The sequence below is a fragment of the Arachis duranensis genome, chromosome 6, assembly GCF_000817695.3.
Source record: "Arachis duranensis cultivar V14167 chromosome 6, aradu.V14167.gnm2.J7QH, whole genome shotgun sequence".
NCBI classification, from domain to species: Eukaryota; Viridiplantae; Streptophyta; class Magnoliopsida; order Fabales; family Fabaceae; genus Arachis; species Arachis duranensis.
Window position 1 is genome coordinate 88,037,813 of NC_029777.3, and position 13,176 is coordinate 88,050,988.

The 13,176-nt window shown below is 34.3% G+C and overlaps 2 protein-coding genes across 2 annotated transcripts; one reads left to right on the plus strand and one right to left on the minus strand.

Moving 5' to 3' along the window:
* Window positions 1-2,999: 2,999 nt before the first annotated feature.
* On the plus strand, window positions 3,000-7,373 carry LOC107494507 (uncharacterized). Its single transcript, XM_016115548.3, has 3 exons — window positions 3,000-3,475; window positions 6,057-6,125; window positions 6,443-7,373. The coding sequence occupies exons 1-3, from the start codon at window positions 3,188-3,190 to the stop codon at window positions 7,043-7,045; spliced, it is 960 nt and encodes a 319-aa protein (XP_015971034.1). The 5' UTR covers window positions 3,000-3,187; the 3' UTR covers window positions 7,046-7,373.
* Window positions 7,374-7,511: 138 nt separating this feature from the next.
* On the minus strand, window positions 7,512-8,191 carry LOC107494508 (uncharacterized). Its single transcript, XM_016115549.3, has 2 exons — window positions 7,899-8,191; window positions 7,512-7,802 (listed from the first exon to the last, which is right to left on the minus strand). Exons 1-2 carry the CDS (start codon window positions 8,040-8,042, stop codon window positions 7,698-7,700), a joined length of 249 nt encoding a protein of 82 aa, XP_015971035.1. The 5' UTR covers window positions 8,043-8,191; the 3' UTR covers window positions 7,512-7,697.
* Window positions 8,192-13,176: the final 4,985 nt, after the last annotated feature.

A 13,176-nucleotide genomic window follows, 5' to 3' on the forward strand; every position in this document is an offset into this window, starting at 1 on the left:
TCACCTGCATGACATCTGCTTTGGGGTCTCCGAGAAAGAGCTCAAGCGATAAGAATCTCCTCCCATGCTCATGCCACCACTCTAAGTAAGCTTGTGACGGTCTTAGGTCTGCCACCACATCAAATCATAACACATGGTCGGTCCACCTGGTCCAATGTATGTGCTAACTCTGTAACGTGTTCGAAAACCATTAGTCTCTGTCTCTGTCATCCTTCAACATTAGAAAATCAATGTCGACTGCTTGTCGTGAGCGATTCTGTATTCCACCAAGCTATGGTAGTACTATATCCACCTGATGCCACTCTATCATAGCAACATAGACCAATGCTGTCATAACCCTCCATAGTGCCATATGTCAGGGCTCCAGGATCTCGGGATGAATGACCTAAACAACATTAGTATGCTATATGGCATCCACGTGAACTGGTAAAGAGAAACGAGTATTGCAGGTCAATTTACATCCAGTAAGTAGTTTAAAAAAACTTAACAATTAATGCTTGAAAGCTAAAACACTCACATTCTTTGCCCAGAGTAAATCTATCCTGAGCCTCCACTGTGCAACTCTAGGCCCCTTCTCGCTCAATGTTGGCTGATAACCGGACCACCTGACATCCAATACATGTTATGAACAACGGTAATAATCTTTAATACATATTACTAAACATAACAATTATAACATTAAGTATATTATCACCAATGGCCAATTAAAGGCGTTAAACTCATCATGGTTGAAAACCCAAGAATGGCCAGAAGATCCATGACTAGAAAAGCTACAATAGACCGGCCAACTTAACCATGTTCTTGTTGGCCACACGGCACAAGCACCGGTATAACCATGATAGAGCGGCGGATCTCCAGTTGTATATGTCCATGTCCTCTAATCTCGCTATGTACGGTAGCCACCTAATATACATGTGTGTACTGGACTTGTCATTGAAGAGCTGCGTCGATAATAGCTTCATGATGTACGCTCTCGCGTACCTCCTGAATGTCTCATCGTCTGCATCATGGGGAAGGTCACTGAATGTCCCTTGCATCTAAGTGCACTTCGCAGTGAACTTGTCGATACAGTCCACTGGAGGTAATACACCCAACAACTCCTCGAACAAATCCCATGTAGGTCGGCCGCTGTCAATGTACCGCTCAAAGTCCGTCAGACATCCACTGATGTACTATCCATTGATGAGAAAGCCTAACTAGTACGCAATATCCTGTAGTGTAATCGTGCACTCTCCGAATGGCATGTGAAAAAGTATGGGTCTCATGACGCCCTCGCTCGACAAATGCACTAACCAACGGCTCATCCAACCTAAATCAGTGGTCATTGAGCCTCGCGATGATTCTCTTGTCTAGGGGCATACCATGCTGCCTTCTCATACGGATGATATATCGGTGGGGCTGCATGACGATGAAAAAATTCTCTAAAAGCCATAACAATTTAGAAAACAAAAATTACCTAAAACGGAGAATTCTAATACAAATATACTTTAATGTAAAAGATATTGCAAACTTGAACATAGATAATCTAACATTTAAGAATTAAATTAAATTAAATTAAACAAATTAACATAAATTAAATTAAATTCTAACATAACATAGTTAATCTAATATTTACGACGTAAGGCTAACCCCTAAACTATAACTAAACTTGTAGTGTCTTGTTAGTCTAATATTTAAGAATGAAAATTTTTAAATAAATTAAATCATATTAAATCATTGTTAATTTTTTACTGCCTAGTTAATCTAACACTTGAAACCTAAATTAAATTAAATTAAACTCCAACAAAATTTCTAACCTCATTAAACTTCTAACATTTAAAACTTACAAATTCTAATAAAACCTGTATTCACTACTCTCTAATTAACACTTAGTTATCCCTCATCCAATATGCATTTATAATTTCAATTTTCTAACAAACTACTAACACTACATCAATACTCTAACTACTATTTGAAATTTAAAAATTCTAATAACGCATCTAATCAAATTCTGGGCGATTTAATATCACTAACAATTCTTTGTTCTTAAAGAAAATAAATTAAATTTCATTCACTAACCTCTTCATAGACGCTACCAACAATATGGACAACTCCATCCATCCGATAGATTCGATTCGGGCTGTCTTCCATTGCCGTAGTTTGAATCTTGTAGTATAGATCTCTATAGTTTCTTTGGATTTTGCGTTTTCGAGGAGTTGGGTTTGGTGAAATGTAATTCGAAACAAGTGAATTCGAATTTTATATATAGGGATATCTATGCTAAATCGAATCTATTGGAGTCGATTTATTACTATAATACGTTACATTCATAAATCGAATTCATTCCATTCGAATTACTATGATAATGTAATTCGAATTCACTCCATTTGATTTACTAAGAACGATAAAACTATGGGCTAAATCGAAACTACTTGTATTAATTTGCTATGGGTAGCATTTCGAATTTCATTCCTAAGTAGATGGAAACTAATAACTTTGATTTATATGAATCCTTATTAATTCGAATCTGTTTAATTCGATTTATATAAAAATATAAATGAAGATTTTGATGTAAAGTTATTTGTTTTGAGATTTTCATATAATATTGGTTATTGTTTAATTTTTTTTACGTGTTTTATCCTATAATGAGAAATGAAAAATTAAAATTTTATTTTGGATAATTATAACTATGTAGATAATTTAAATTTAATTTTTGTACACAACGACTACAAAAATATAATGTAGTATTTAAATTTGGTAAAAAAAATTCCGTTTAAAATGATAAAATGATTTTTATTTTGGTGTGTATTTTAATAATTTTGTATAGATGAATTTTATGATGTTTATAATTTGACGACTAATTTTTGTTTAATTTATTTTTATGACAAATTTTAAATATTTAATAGTTATTTATTTTTATATTTTAAAAATTAAATATTAATTTTTAATTTTTTTTGTAAGGCAAATTTTTGTAGGTACTGTATTGAATCTAAATCAAAATTGTTGATTTTCTTATCACATACATAGCAATAGCATAGGCATCTTGTGCTGCTGAGAAGTGAGCACACAATGGCCTCTCGTTCGCTCAATCCTCACACAAAAATGAAATGAAAAATCTAACTGATGAATAGGCGACGTAATATTTAATACATCTCGAAGTGGCGCGTGAAGTTGCAACTCTAGTGTTTCTGTTAATACATGAACCGCGATGCAGTCGCACCTTCTGACGGGACCCATCCGCGGTAGCGCTACGGCGTTTCCCTCCGTCGCGGACGCATCTCCCTTCTTCTCTGCCACTCCTCCCATCTCCATCCGCCGGCGTCTCCGCTCGTGCTGCCCATTCATAGCCGCATCATCGTCATCGTCTTCCTCCTCTTCGTCGTCGGCAGCAGCATTCAACGCCACTGGTAGTCAGAGCTTATACGCGGTGCTCGGCGTCCCTATCACCGCCACTGCCGCTGAGATCAAACGCGCTTACCGGCTCCTCGCCCGCAAGGTATTCCGTCAAAATATGATTCTGATGTTGAGATTATTAGTGTTACTGTTACTATTACAATTACTGTTCTTATTTTTCTGTCGTTTTGATTTGAATGTTGAATTTGTTAGTACTTGTGAATCTGCAATAGTGCAGGATGCTGTGAATTATGAATCCCTAGGTATTATTTTGATTGTGATTGTGTTTCCCAATTTGTGATGGAACCTTGTGAAAACGTTAATCATTATGAATGATTTAGGGTTTTATTAATCCTTGCTGGCATAATTGGCTACGCGTTTTTAAAGCAATGTAGTACAATAAGGTGGTCTGGCATATTCTTTGCTTGGTATTGTTAAAATATCAGCTTGCAGATATTTAATGTTAATTAAAAAAAAAAAGCTTCCGAGTACTTGACCATTTCTGTGTTGAAGTTTTCCAATTCTATGTGCTTGGTAGATGAATGTGAACTGTAGGAATTTTCAGGGCATACATACCCGAGTTTTCTTTTGTCTTAAAACTCAATTTCCATACATTGTTAGTGTATAAAAGAATTTGAGTGATACTACATGTACAAGTCTTTTTGACAACCAAGTCCAACCAAGTTGGCCCAACTACAATAAAAACCACTCTCAAAATGAAACGTGCTCCACTAGCGCACAATTCAAAGAGCTTGCACTATATGTACAAGCCTTTCTACATTCTCTGCTGCATACAAATTTTTATTGGAGAGCATACAAATTTCGAAGTATATAGCACACAAATTTTTGAAATATAGCACACAAAAATTGGAACGTAACACAAACTTATCGATATAGCACACAAATTTTTTAAGCATAGTATACAAATTTTGCTAAACCAAAATTTATGTGTATATTCTTTTATTGAGTTCTATTACACCATATCTCATCACATGTGTAAATCAAAGTGAAACAACACAGACCCCTTCATTAAGCACACAAGTAATCAAAGCTAATAGCTTGGTAGCTCACACTAATTTGACAGATATCATTAAACAAATCCTGGTTTATTATAGCACACAAATATTTAAATGTAGCACACATTTTTGTTCGGCATAGCACAAAATCCAGAATCATAGAATAACACTAATTTTTCAAACAACTCAATTAAAGAAAACTAAGATCATTATAAATAACCATAATCAAGAAAAAAAAACAAAAATATATACAATGGCACACAAATATCGAGTATAGAAAAACAACACAAGTAATCGAAGCTAATAGCCTGTTAACTGACACTAATTTGTTAGGAATCATTAAACAAATTTTGGTTTATTATATAGCACACAAATATTTAAGCATAGCACACATTTTTGTTCAACATAGCACACAAATTCACACATATAGCACACAACTATTGAGTATAGAAAAACAATATAAAAGACATTCGGACCTTTTTAATTTCACTCAATAAAGAAGATACATCCAATTCACAAAGAAGAAGAAATTAAACAACAACAACAAGAAGACGTTAGAATAAGAAGAAGAAAGAAGAAGACGACGATGTTGAAGAAGGAAGAAGAAGAAAAAGAAGAAGAGAAGACAATGGTGGCAGTGGAAGCGGCGGCAGCAACGACGATGGTGGTAGTGGTGGCAGACTTATTGTGCCGACGATGACGATGTTGAAGGAGGAGGAGAAGGAGCATGACTGAAGTTTAAATTTTAATAACTTGGTTAATGAAAACACTTGGACACCTAGCATTTTTGAAAGAATTTTACACATCTAGTTATATATTTTATCCTATCAACGGAAATAGGTACTTTTCACACCAACTACATGAATACTTATCCAAATGAAAGCATTTTGATTGGATGACTTCACTCCATTAATGCATCCAAATCAAACTCTTCTTAATACTTTCAAAAGTTAGCTGCTTTTACTTTTATCATACATCTCGTAAAAGTGAAATTATATTGAGGAAGTTGTTCATCTGACAATGTTTATGACTCATGACTACAGAAAGTCATCTCTGTAGCTTAGATCTACTTCTAACTTTTTTTATCTACATATATTATAGGTTAAAGTAAAATGTTTTCTATTAACGAAAAACAAATAAATGAATGAATTGAAGTACCATTCTAATTATCCCTTTTAACATGGACTCAGTTTCCATCTGCGCAAATAACTGTCTTTAAAGTTTAAACCATCTGGGCAACTTGACTCCTGTGCTAACTGCTATTTTATTAAAGGATCAAAGTTAGAGAGAATAATAAATTGCAATATATACTGAGTTTTGCTTGCTTATGTTGTTTAATTTTGTAGATAAGGAGAATTTCGAACCCAAGAAGAGTTCTTGTTACCTCATTTTACCTAATTAACTGAATTGGTTGATGATCTTGCAAGTGTTTCTGATTTTATCTTCAAACTAAGTATGCTTTCATTGACATTGCATGTTTGCTGCCGTTGCTAGATGATACATCTAGGTTTATTATATTGAACTTTTGAAATCTCTTTATTTTTACCTGAACATACATTTCAGAAAGAAGTATCTTTCAAGTTAGTTATTTATGGCCTAGGTAACATGTCTATAGTTTAGCCATCTGCAAATAACCCAGCTTTATCCATTCTGTTGCTGTGATTGCAGTATCACCCTGATGTTAGCAAAGATTTACAAGCAGCTGAATTGTTCAAGAGCATCCGTCATGCATATGAAGTGAGCAATCATTATTCAACTTTCTTCCTTTATAAAATTATAAGTTTATCACTTTTTGGCAGGGATTTACTGTTATTATACGGTGCTACTGGTTCCCGAAAATTGTTCATAGATCCCAGCAAAGATTTGGAAATGTATTTAGAGATAACACTTCAGTTTTCAAATTCGATTAAGACCACCAAAAAGTAATGGACCTTTTCCTCTGATAAACTTAGTGCAATGAACTGCTTTCTACCATTTTATGAAGTTCTTGCGTTTTTCCTTATGCAAGATGAGGTTTCCTTTTCCTTCGTGCTACTAACAATGTCCTTAAACAGGTACTATCGAATGAAGTAACAAGAATTCAGTATGATAGAGAACTTCAATACAGTCACAAGCCTTACAGAGAAAAATGGAGTCACAGCACTGAGTTTGAAGACCAAGCAAGAATCTATAGGTGGGCCAACCTGAGGAGGAAAATGTATAATGAAAGATACACAGAGCATTACAATGTCGATGAGGGTTACTATACCACTGAAACAGACGAGGAGGAAGATGAAGGAGACTTAGACGAAGAGAGGGGCTCCTTTATTGAAGTGCTTAGATCAGCATTCGTGATTATATTTTTGTTCCAGACGTTAGGGTCCCGCCTTTCTCTCACGTTTAGCAGTGTGATGGCATTGCTGGATGAGAAGTTAGATAATGGATATAAAATTGGTTATATAATAGCATGGATAATGGGCGGAAGGGGTGGCATATTGCTAACAATGTTCTTGTCATTTGCAAGTTGGGTTTGCGGGAAAACCAGTAGTAGTGCAGTGGTACTGGTGATTGTAGCCATGTGGGTCGGCTCCTACCTCTCAAGGTACGCTCCACTTCCTCAAGGTGCTCTGTTAACGCTACTCTATATGTCCATTAAGCTGCAATCTGATCATATATAATGATTGAAGAACTTGTGGTATTTGTACATCCAAATATGGGGGGTGTCAATCGACGTCTGACTCAATCCAAGGGTGAAAAACAAGAGTTTAGGACTTTAGATGGAGTATATATCACAGTAAAATCTGATAATGGAGTTGGTCTCGATGTTGTGTGTTGATGTTCAAGAAGAACGTCTCTTAAAACCAATTCTGCTGCTAGCATTTCTTCTGAATTTCTTTGGTTTCTGATTATATCTTTCTTAGGTTGGTGTACATATTTATTCCAGTAAATGTAAATAAATGTTGTAAGTTGTTTTCTGATGGCAAATTAAGTGCAAAAAGGTTGATGATGGTTGGAATATCAATGGCAAACTTAAATCTTGTCTCCTATGATGTCATTTTAGAAAGATTCTGTGTAGTGATTAGCGAAAGTTAAATTCTTGGAAAATGAATATTGATATTATAACAAAAATTATTATAATTCTATAAGCAGGTTCCTTCCCCTTTTTTATATACCCTAGTATAATTGAAACATAAGGGGAATAATTTGAAATACAAGAATTTACAAGCTAGGGGAAACAATATAGCGAAAAAGAGAATTACAGGTTTATGCAGCAATTGATGATAAGCAAGAATTAAGACTGGCGTTGGGTTAGTTCTTATTAACATGTAATTAAGAGCTCTTTACTTCCACATTATCATTTAAGGACCTTAAATTCCTCCAGAGATACTTTCCGCTGGCCATGTCGATGAATACCCAGAATCCATTCTGAATCATCTAAAAACCAAGGAAACAAATGTAGTCAGGACAAAAAAGGATTAGGAAAAAAAAAAGAAAGAAAATAAAGAATGGTGATGATAGAATTGAGGGCACCTTTTTGAAACTTAGATGTTCCTTGTCCTTGTTCTCATGACCGGTGGTGATGTCGCTCTCCGGAGAGGAACTCACGGTGGTCCATGCAAAATAAGCAGCCAAGATGGCGGAGAAGAAGATCAATATGAACCTTAGAGGGCACATGTCTTGTGAGGAAAAACTGATATGCGTTTTGCAGCAATGGTACGAGAGAAAGAGGGAAAGAAAGATAAAGAGAGAATTGGTTGCAACTTGCAAGCAAGAGTAGAAAGTCAAGAATTGTATGAGAACGCTATATGAGGTTGAGTTGTTTTTTTATGACTAGTACAGTGTTATATAAGTAACGCGTTGCGTTTTCTGTTTCTTGTTCCTGACTTGTTCGTTTGGGTTCATTATTATTTAGTATTTACTATTATTCTTGGCTGCTTTAGGGTATCTATATATGCATTGTTACAACTGACAAACAAAATTTTAACTAGATGCTTAAAGAATCTAACTAGAGGGTGTTTTGAATTGATTCTAAGGGAAATGTAAATCCAAATATATAATTTGTTACTATATTAGAATGGGATCCATTTGATTCTATTGTTAAATATAATTCAGATAATTCAAGATTTTGCTATATTAGTTGGATTCGTTTAACTAATTAAATATTAAAAATAAAAGTAATTCAAGTTGGACCCTAGCGAAGATTTTATCTCAAGATTTCATTTAATTATTTTTCATTACAACTACCGGAAAGAGAAAATGAGGATGTTTGTAATGTCATTCAATGTCCAAAGCCCTAATCCCTTTCCTATTGAAAAAGAAAGACAATGAAAACAAGGGATGTTTGCAGATTGCAGTAAGAATGGCTTTGCACATTCTCCTTGTTGACTTTGTGCATCCAATGGTGAGCTGCCAGCACCAGTTCGGAGAAATCTTCTACCCTTCTAGATCCTCCAAAGTTGACCAAATCCCTGCTGGGTGCTTGCTGTAGCCCTCACCTACTATCTGACATAGTGTTTGAATAATTAATATTAAAAAATTACTAACAGTATTAATTGTGATTTATTATTATGATATCTACTCAAACGAAGATGATAAAAATATATTTTTTTAAAATATTTTGTTAAAAAATATGATTTATTTATTTAGTTATATATTAAAAAAGACAACACTTTTATAACATATTAAAATCTAATCATACAATTTATCATTTAAAAATGAAAAAATATTTTTATATAAAGACAATTATAAAATCTTCGTTAGAGTATCTACCATTCAAAAAATATACTTTCTTCTATTCATCGAAGAACTTCAATAATATATATGTTTATTTGTCTCGCAAATAACATTAATACTCATAAATTATGGGCTAGAAAATTATATATTCATCATCATCTTTAATTTCTTCTAGGTTTGGTTAAATAACATACAATATATTTTAATTATAAAATTAATACTATATAATAAATACAACTAATATTTAAAGGGCATTACAATCATGTCCCCGTTATTTTAAAAATAAATTTCATTGTCCTTTGTCATCACCAATATGCACAATTATTGTATTGCTATTGTTTTGGTTCCCATTGCAACTAATACACCCCCCTTCACCTTTACTATCTCACTACTTTAGCGTCCCTATACCACCTCTACTACCACCATACCCATCCACTCTAACCACCAGCCAAGTCCACCACCATTGGTCCCTAATTGAACCGCAAAATAAATTCCCCAAACCAAACCTCGTTCAACCGCAAGGAAAGGATCGGGTTGTAAATTTTAGAAAATTATTATTTTTTGATTTATTTATAAAAAATATATATTAATTATAATCGTAAATTATGTAATTACACATACAATTTTTTTTGGCAAATAAGTTTAAACAAATTAATCATAACTCAACAAAACACATTTATATATCGCGCGCATAAAATTACATTTTTCTTCTTCTTCTTCCAACTTCTACCAAATATTAAAATCATGCCATTCTTCTTCTTTCTTTTTTTCAGTTGAATGAATGTAAGTTTATCATCTTTCAAGTAATTTTGCGGCTAAGTTTTATTTTGAAAAAAATATTGGTGATTTTATTAAAAATGAGATTATTTGGTGTAATTATAAGTGGATTTTGCATGTGGAAAGTCAACACGCAGGATGCGTGTTAGACATGTGTCATTATCCTAACAACATGCAGGGTGCGTGTTAGGCATGTGGCAACATCCTGGCAACACGCAAGATGCGTGTTGAATACCTTTTTTAATTTTATACACCACAATACTGTAATGTACTTCGAATATCAATATTCAACCAAAACACCATCTTTATCTCCATATTAAAAATAATTTCTGTAATTTTGCAGCATTATGTATTTTTTATTTAATTTTTTTGTTTTTATTCTTATTAAGAAAGTAAAACAAGAAGAAACTTGAAAAAGTAAAATAAGAAGGAAAAGATGAATAAGAAAAAAAAGATGATGATGACGATGATGAAAAAGAAGCAGTAAAAGAAGAGGAAAAAGAAGAGAAAAAGTTTTGAATTATACAGAACTTATCAGTACAAATATTACAAAATTGCTTAACAATACACATAAATGTCTTAGTTTTACACCAAAATTTACTAAAATACACAAAAATATTTTCTTTAATGCTGTATTATTTTCTTTTTTTAATTTCTTTTTTTTTAGTTGAATGAATATAGGTTCATCACCTTCTAAGTAATTTTGAAGCATTATGTTTTTTTTTTATTTTTTATTTGATTTTTTATTTTTATTCTTGTTAAAAGAGTAAAACAAAAAAACTTGAGAAGGTAAAATAAGAAGGAAAAGATGAATAAGAAAGAAAAAAGATAATGATGATGAAAAAAAAGAAGAAGCATAAAAAAGATGAGGAGGAGGAAGAGCAAAAGTTTTGAATTATGCAGAATTTATAAGTACTGTTCTTGGGTGAGTAACCTGGACGTAACTCGGCTCCTGAGAGTTAACGCTGAGCTGTCGTCTTCAGCACTGAGTTATATTCTTAAGAGATCCAAGCTTCTCGTCCAGAGAGATATCACGTCGCAGAGAGTGTGAACAAAGGGGGGAGGGGGAGTGTACCTGCAAAAGACATTCCGATGCTTAAGTTAGTATTGTGAAATTCAAGTTAGTCTGAAAGGTGAGATATCATACCCTTTATAGGCGAAAGGCATAGATCGGCTATATTCCTGGCCGTTGTTGATATTGAAGAATCATTATAATCAGATCGGGGGGGTTACGATATATAGTCGGGAGTTTTATCCCTGGTTCATACGGTTACGCCGAATTATAGCTCATTAAGCCGAGTTATAACGGGTGATACCGAGTTATGATGCTCAGATTGTAACAACCATATCATAGCCCCCAAGCTTATTCTGAGAATTTTTTTAATGAAGTAGGTTGAGCTTTTGAAGTTCAACATACTTTACTAAAAATAATAATATGAAAGAGTGGCAGTGTTAAATGAAGAGAGAGGAAATTAGTGATTGAATTAAAGAGAAGTTTGCTTTCCCAATGCCATTTGAACCATTGAGGGAATTGATGGGACGGTTTTGATAGAACCCCAATGGTCAAGGCGTTTAGGTAACTGCTTGGAAAACTAATGGTTTTTCCCAAGTCATGATTTCACTTTAGGTTAAGTGTTTGCATTACAGAGTTTGCTGGAAATGAGTAAAAGAGGTACGCCTTTGATTTTCATTTTCTCTGTTCTTGCATCTTCATTTTTGTTGGTTTTGATTTTGAAAATGGGTTTTGAGAATGAGAAAGAGAGAAAAGAAAAGGTGGATTGGTCATATCAATAGGTTAGCGATGATGTGAAAACTCAAGCTTCCTTGTTTACTGATTTTGAGGCTATGAAAGAAATAGATTTGAAGAAGATAGTCAGGGTAGGATATGGGTTGCGTGTGGAGCTGTTATCTTGTTCTAGTGAGGATCGTGTGTTCCATAGGGGAGAGTGTTCTGAGTTTTTTACATGCATAGTTGTGTCTTAGAGGAGTTGAAAGTGAAGCTTCTTTTCTCTGATTTTGAATGTCAAGTGTTAAATCAGTTGAACTGTGCTCCCTCTCAACTTCACCCTAATAGTTGGGCATTTTTTCGAAACTTTGAGGTTCTAATGGAGTATTTGGAAGAAGAGCCTTCGCTGGAGTTGTTCTTCTCGATGTTCTAGGCCAAAGGTGTTTGGAAGGGGGGTTTGGTCAATCTTAATAGCTCTCCTGGGTTTGCTGTTTCAAGTTGAATAAGTCTTCGTTTAAGGATTTCAAAGGAATATATTTGAAGGTTAGAAGTGTTGAAAATGATTTCCCCTTCTATTTAGATCAGGACTTAAGGGAGAGGTTTCCTTTATGGTGGTGCTCGGATCCCCAAAATATCCTCGGATTTGAAACGATAAGCCCGAGAATTGAGTATGTGATTGAGTATTTGGTTGAAGTCGTCAATCAAAAAGAATTGATATCAGTTTTTGATTTTGTTGCAACGGGATGATAATAGACAAGTTGTGATAGATTACTTAAGTATACTTTCTTGTGTTTGGAAAAATGGTTTTGTAGGCCCCCTTTATGTTGATATGTTTTGGTAATGGATAGATTTTTGTGTTTTTTTAGGTTAAAAATACCTGGAGTATCCATGGTTACATTGAGAGCGCGGGTGAAGAACAAAAGTTTGGGTAAAGAAGGATCCTCCTCCAAACTTGAGAACCGGACTGCTGTAGGATAGGTTAATCAACCTCTCCCAAGACGGAAGAAGGTGATTTTGAAGAAAAGGAAGTTGGACATGGTTGATTTGTCTGAGGAATCGGACGAGGGTGGGAATGAAGTGTCTGTTGAGAAAATTCATAAGTTTATGGATAATCATAAGAAACTGCATGTCACCATCGATTATAATGATGGGTTGTCTGTTTAGGGGAGCGACTTCCCATTCATGGTCGTTGCCGATGATTTCGTCTGATGTGGCTTTGGCGAATGAGGTTGGGGATGTCGTTGTTGGTCAGTATATGTAGGTATTGATTTTATTTTGAGCTTTGTGTTGATGTTTAGTACTCTGTCTAGTGTTTTGAGTTCTGGTTGTTTGCTGTTTTAGGTTCTTGGTTTGCGATTGGCTAGTTTAGGTCGCAGCCAGGAGCTTAAGCATAAAAAGCTTCTCGGATAGAAAGAAGATCCGAATTTCTTGAAAGAGGAGTTGGTTTTGAAAAAGAGCACTATTGCAGAGCTGGAAGCTAAATTGACTGAGAGTGACAAGGAGCTCAAGTTAATGAGGAAAAATTATACGAAGGAAGTTGAGGACTTGAAAAAGAAAGATGCTGATCTTTCA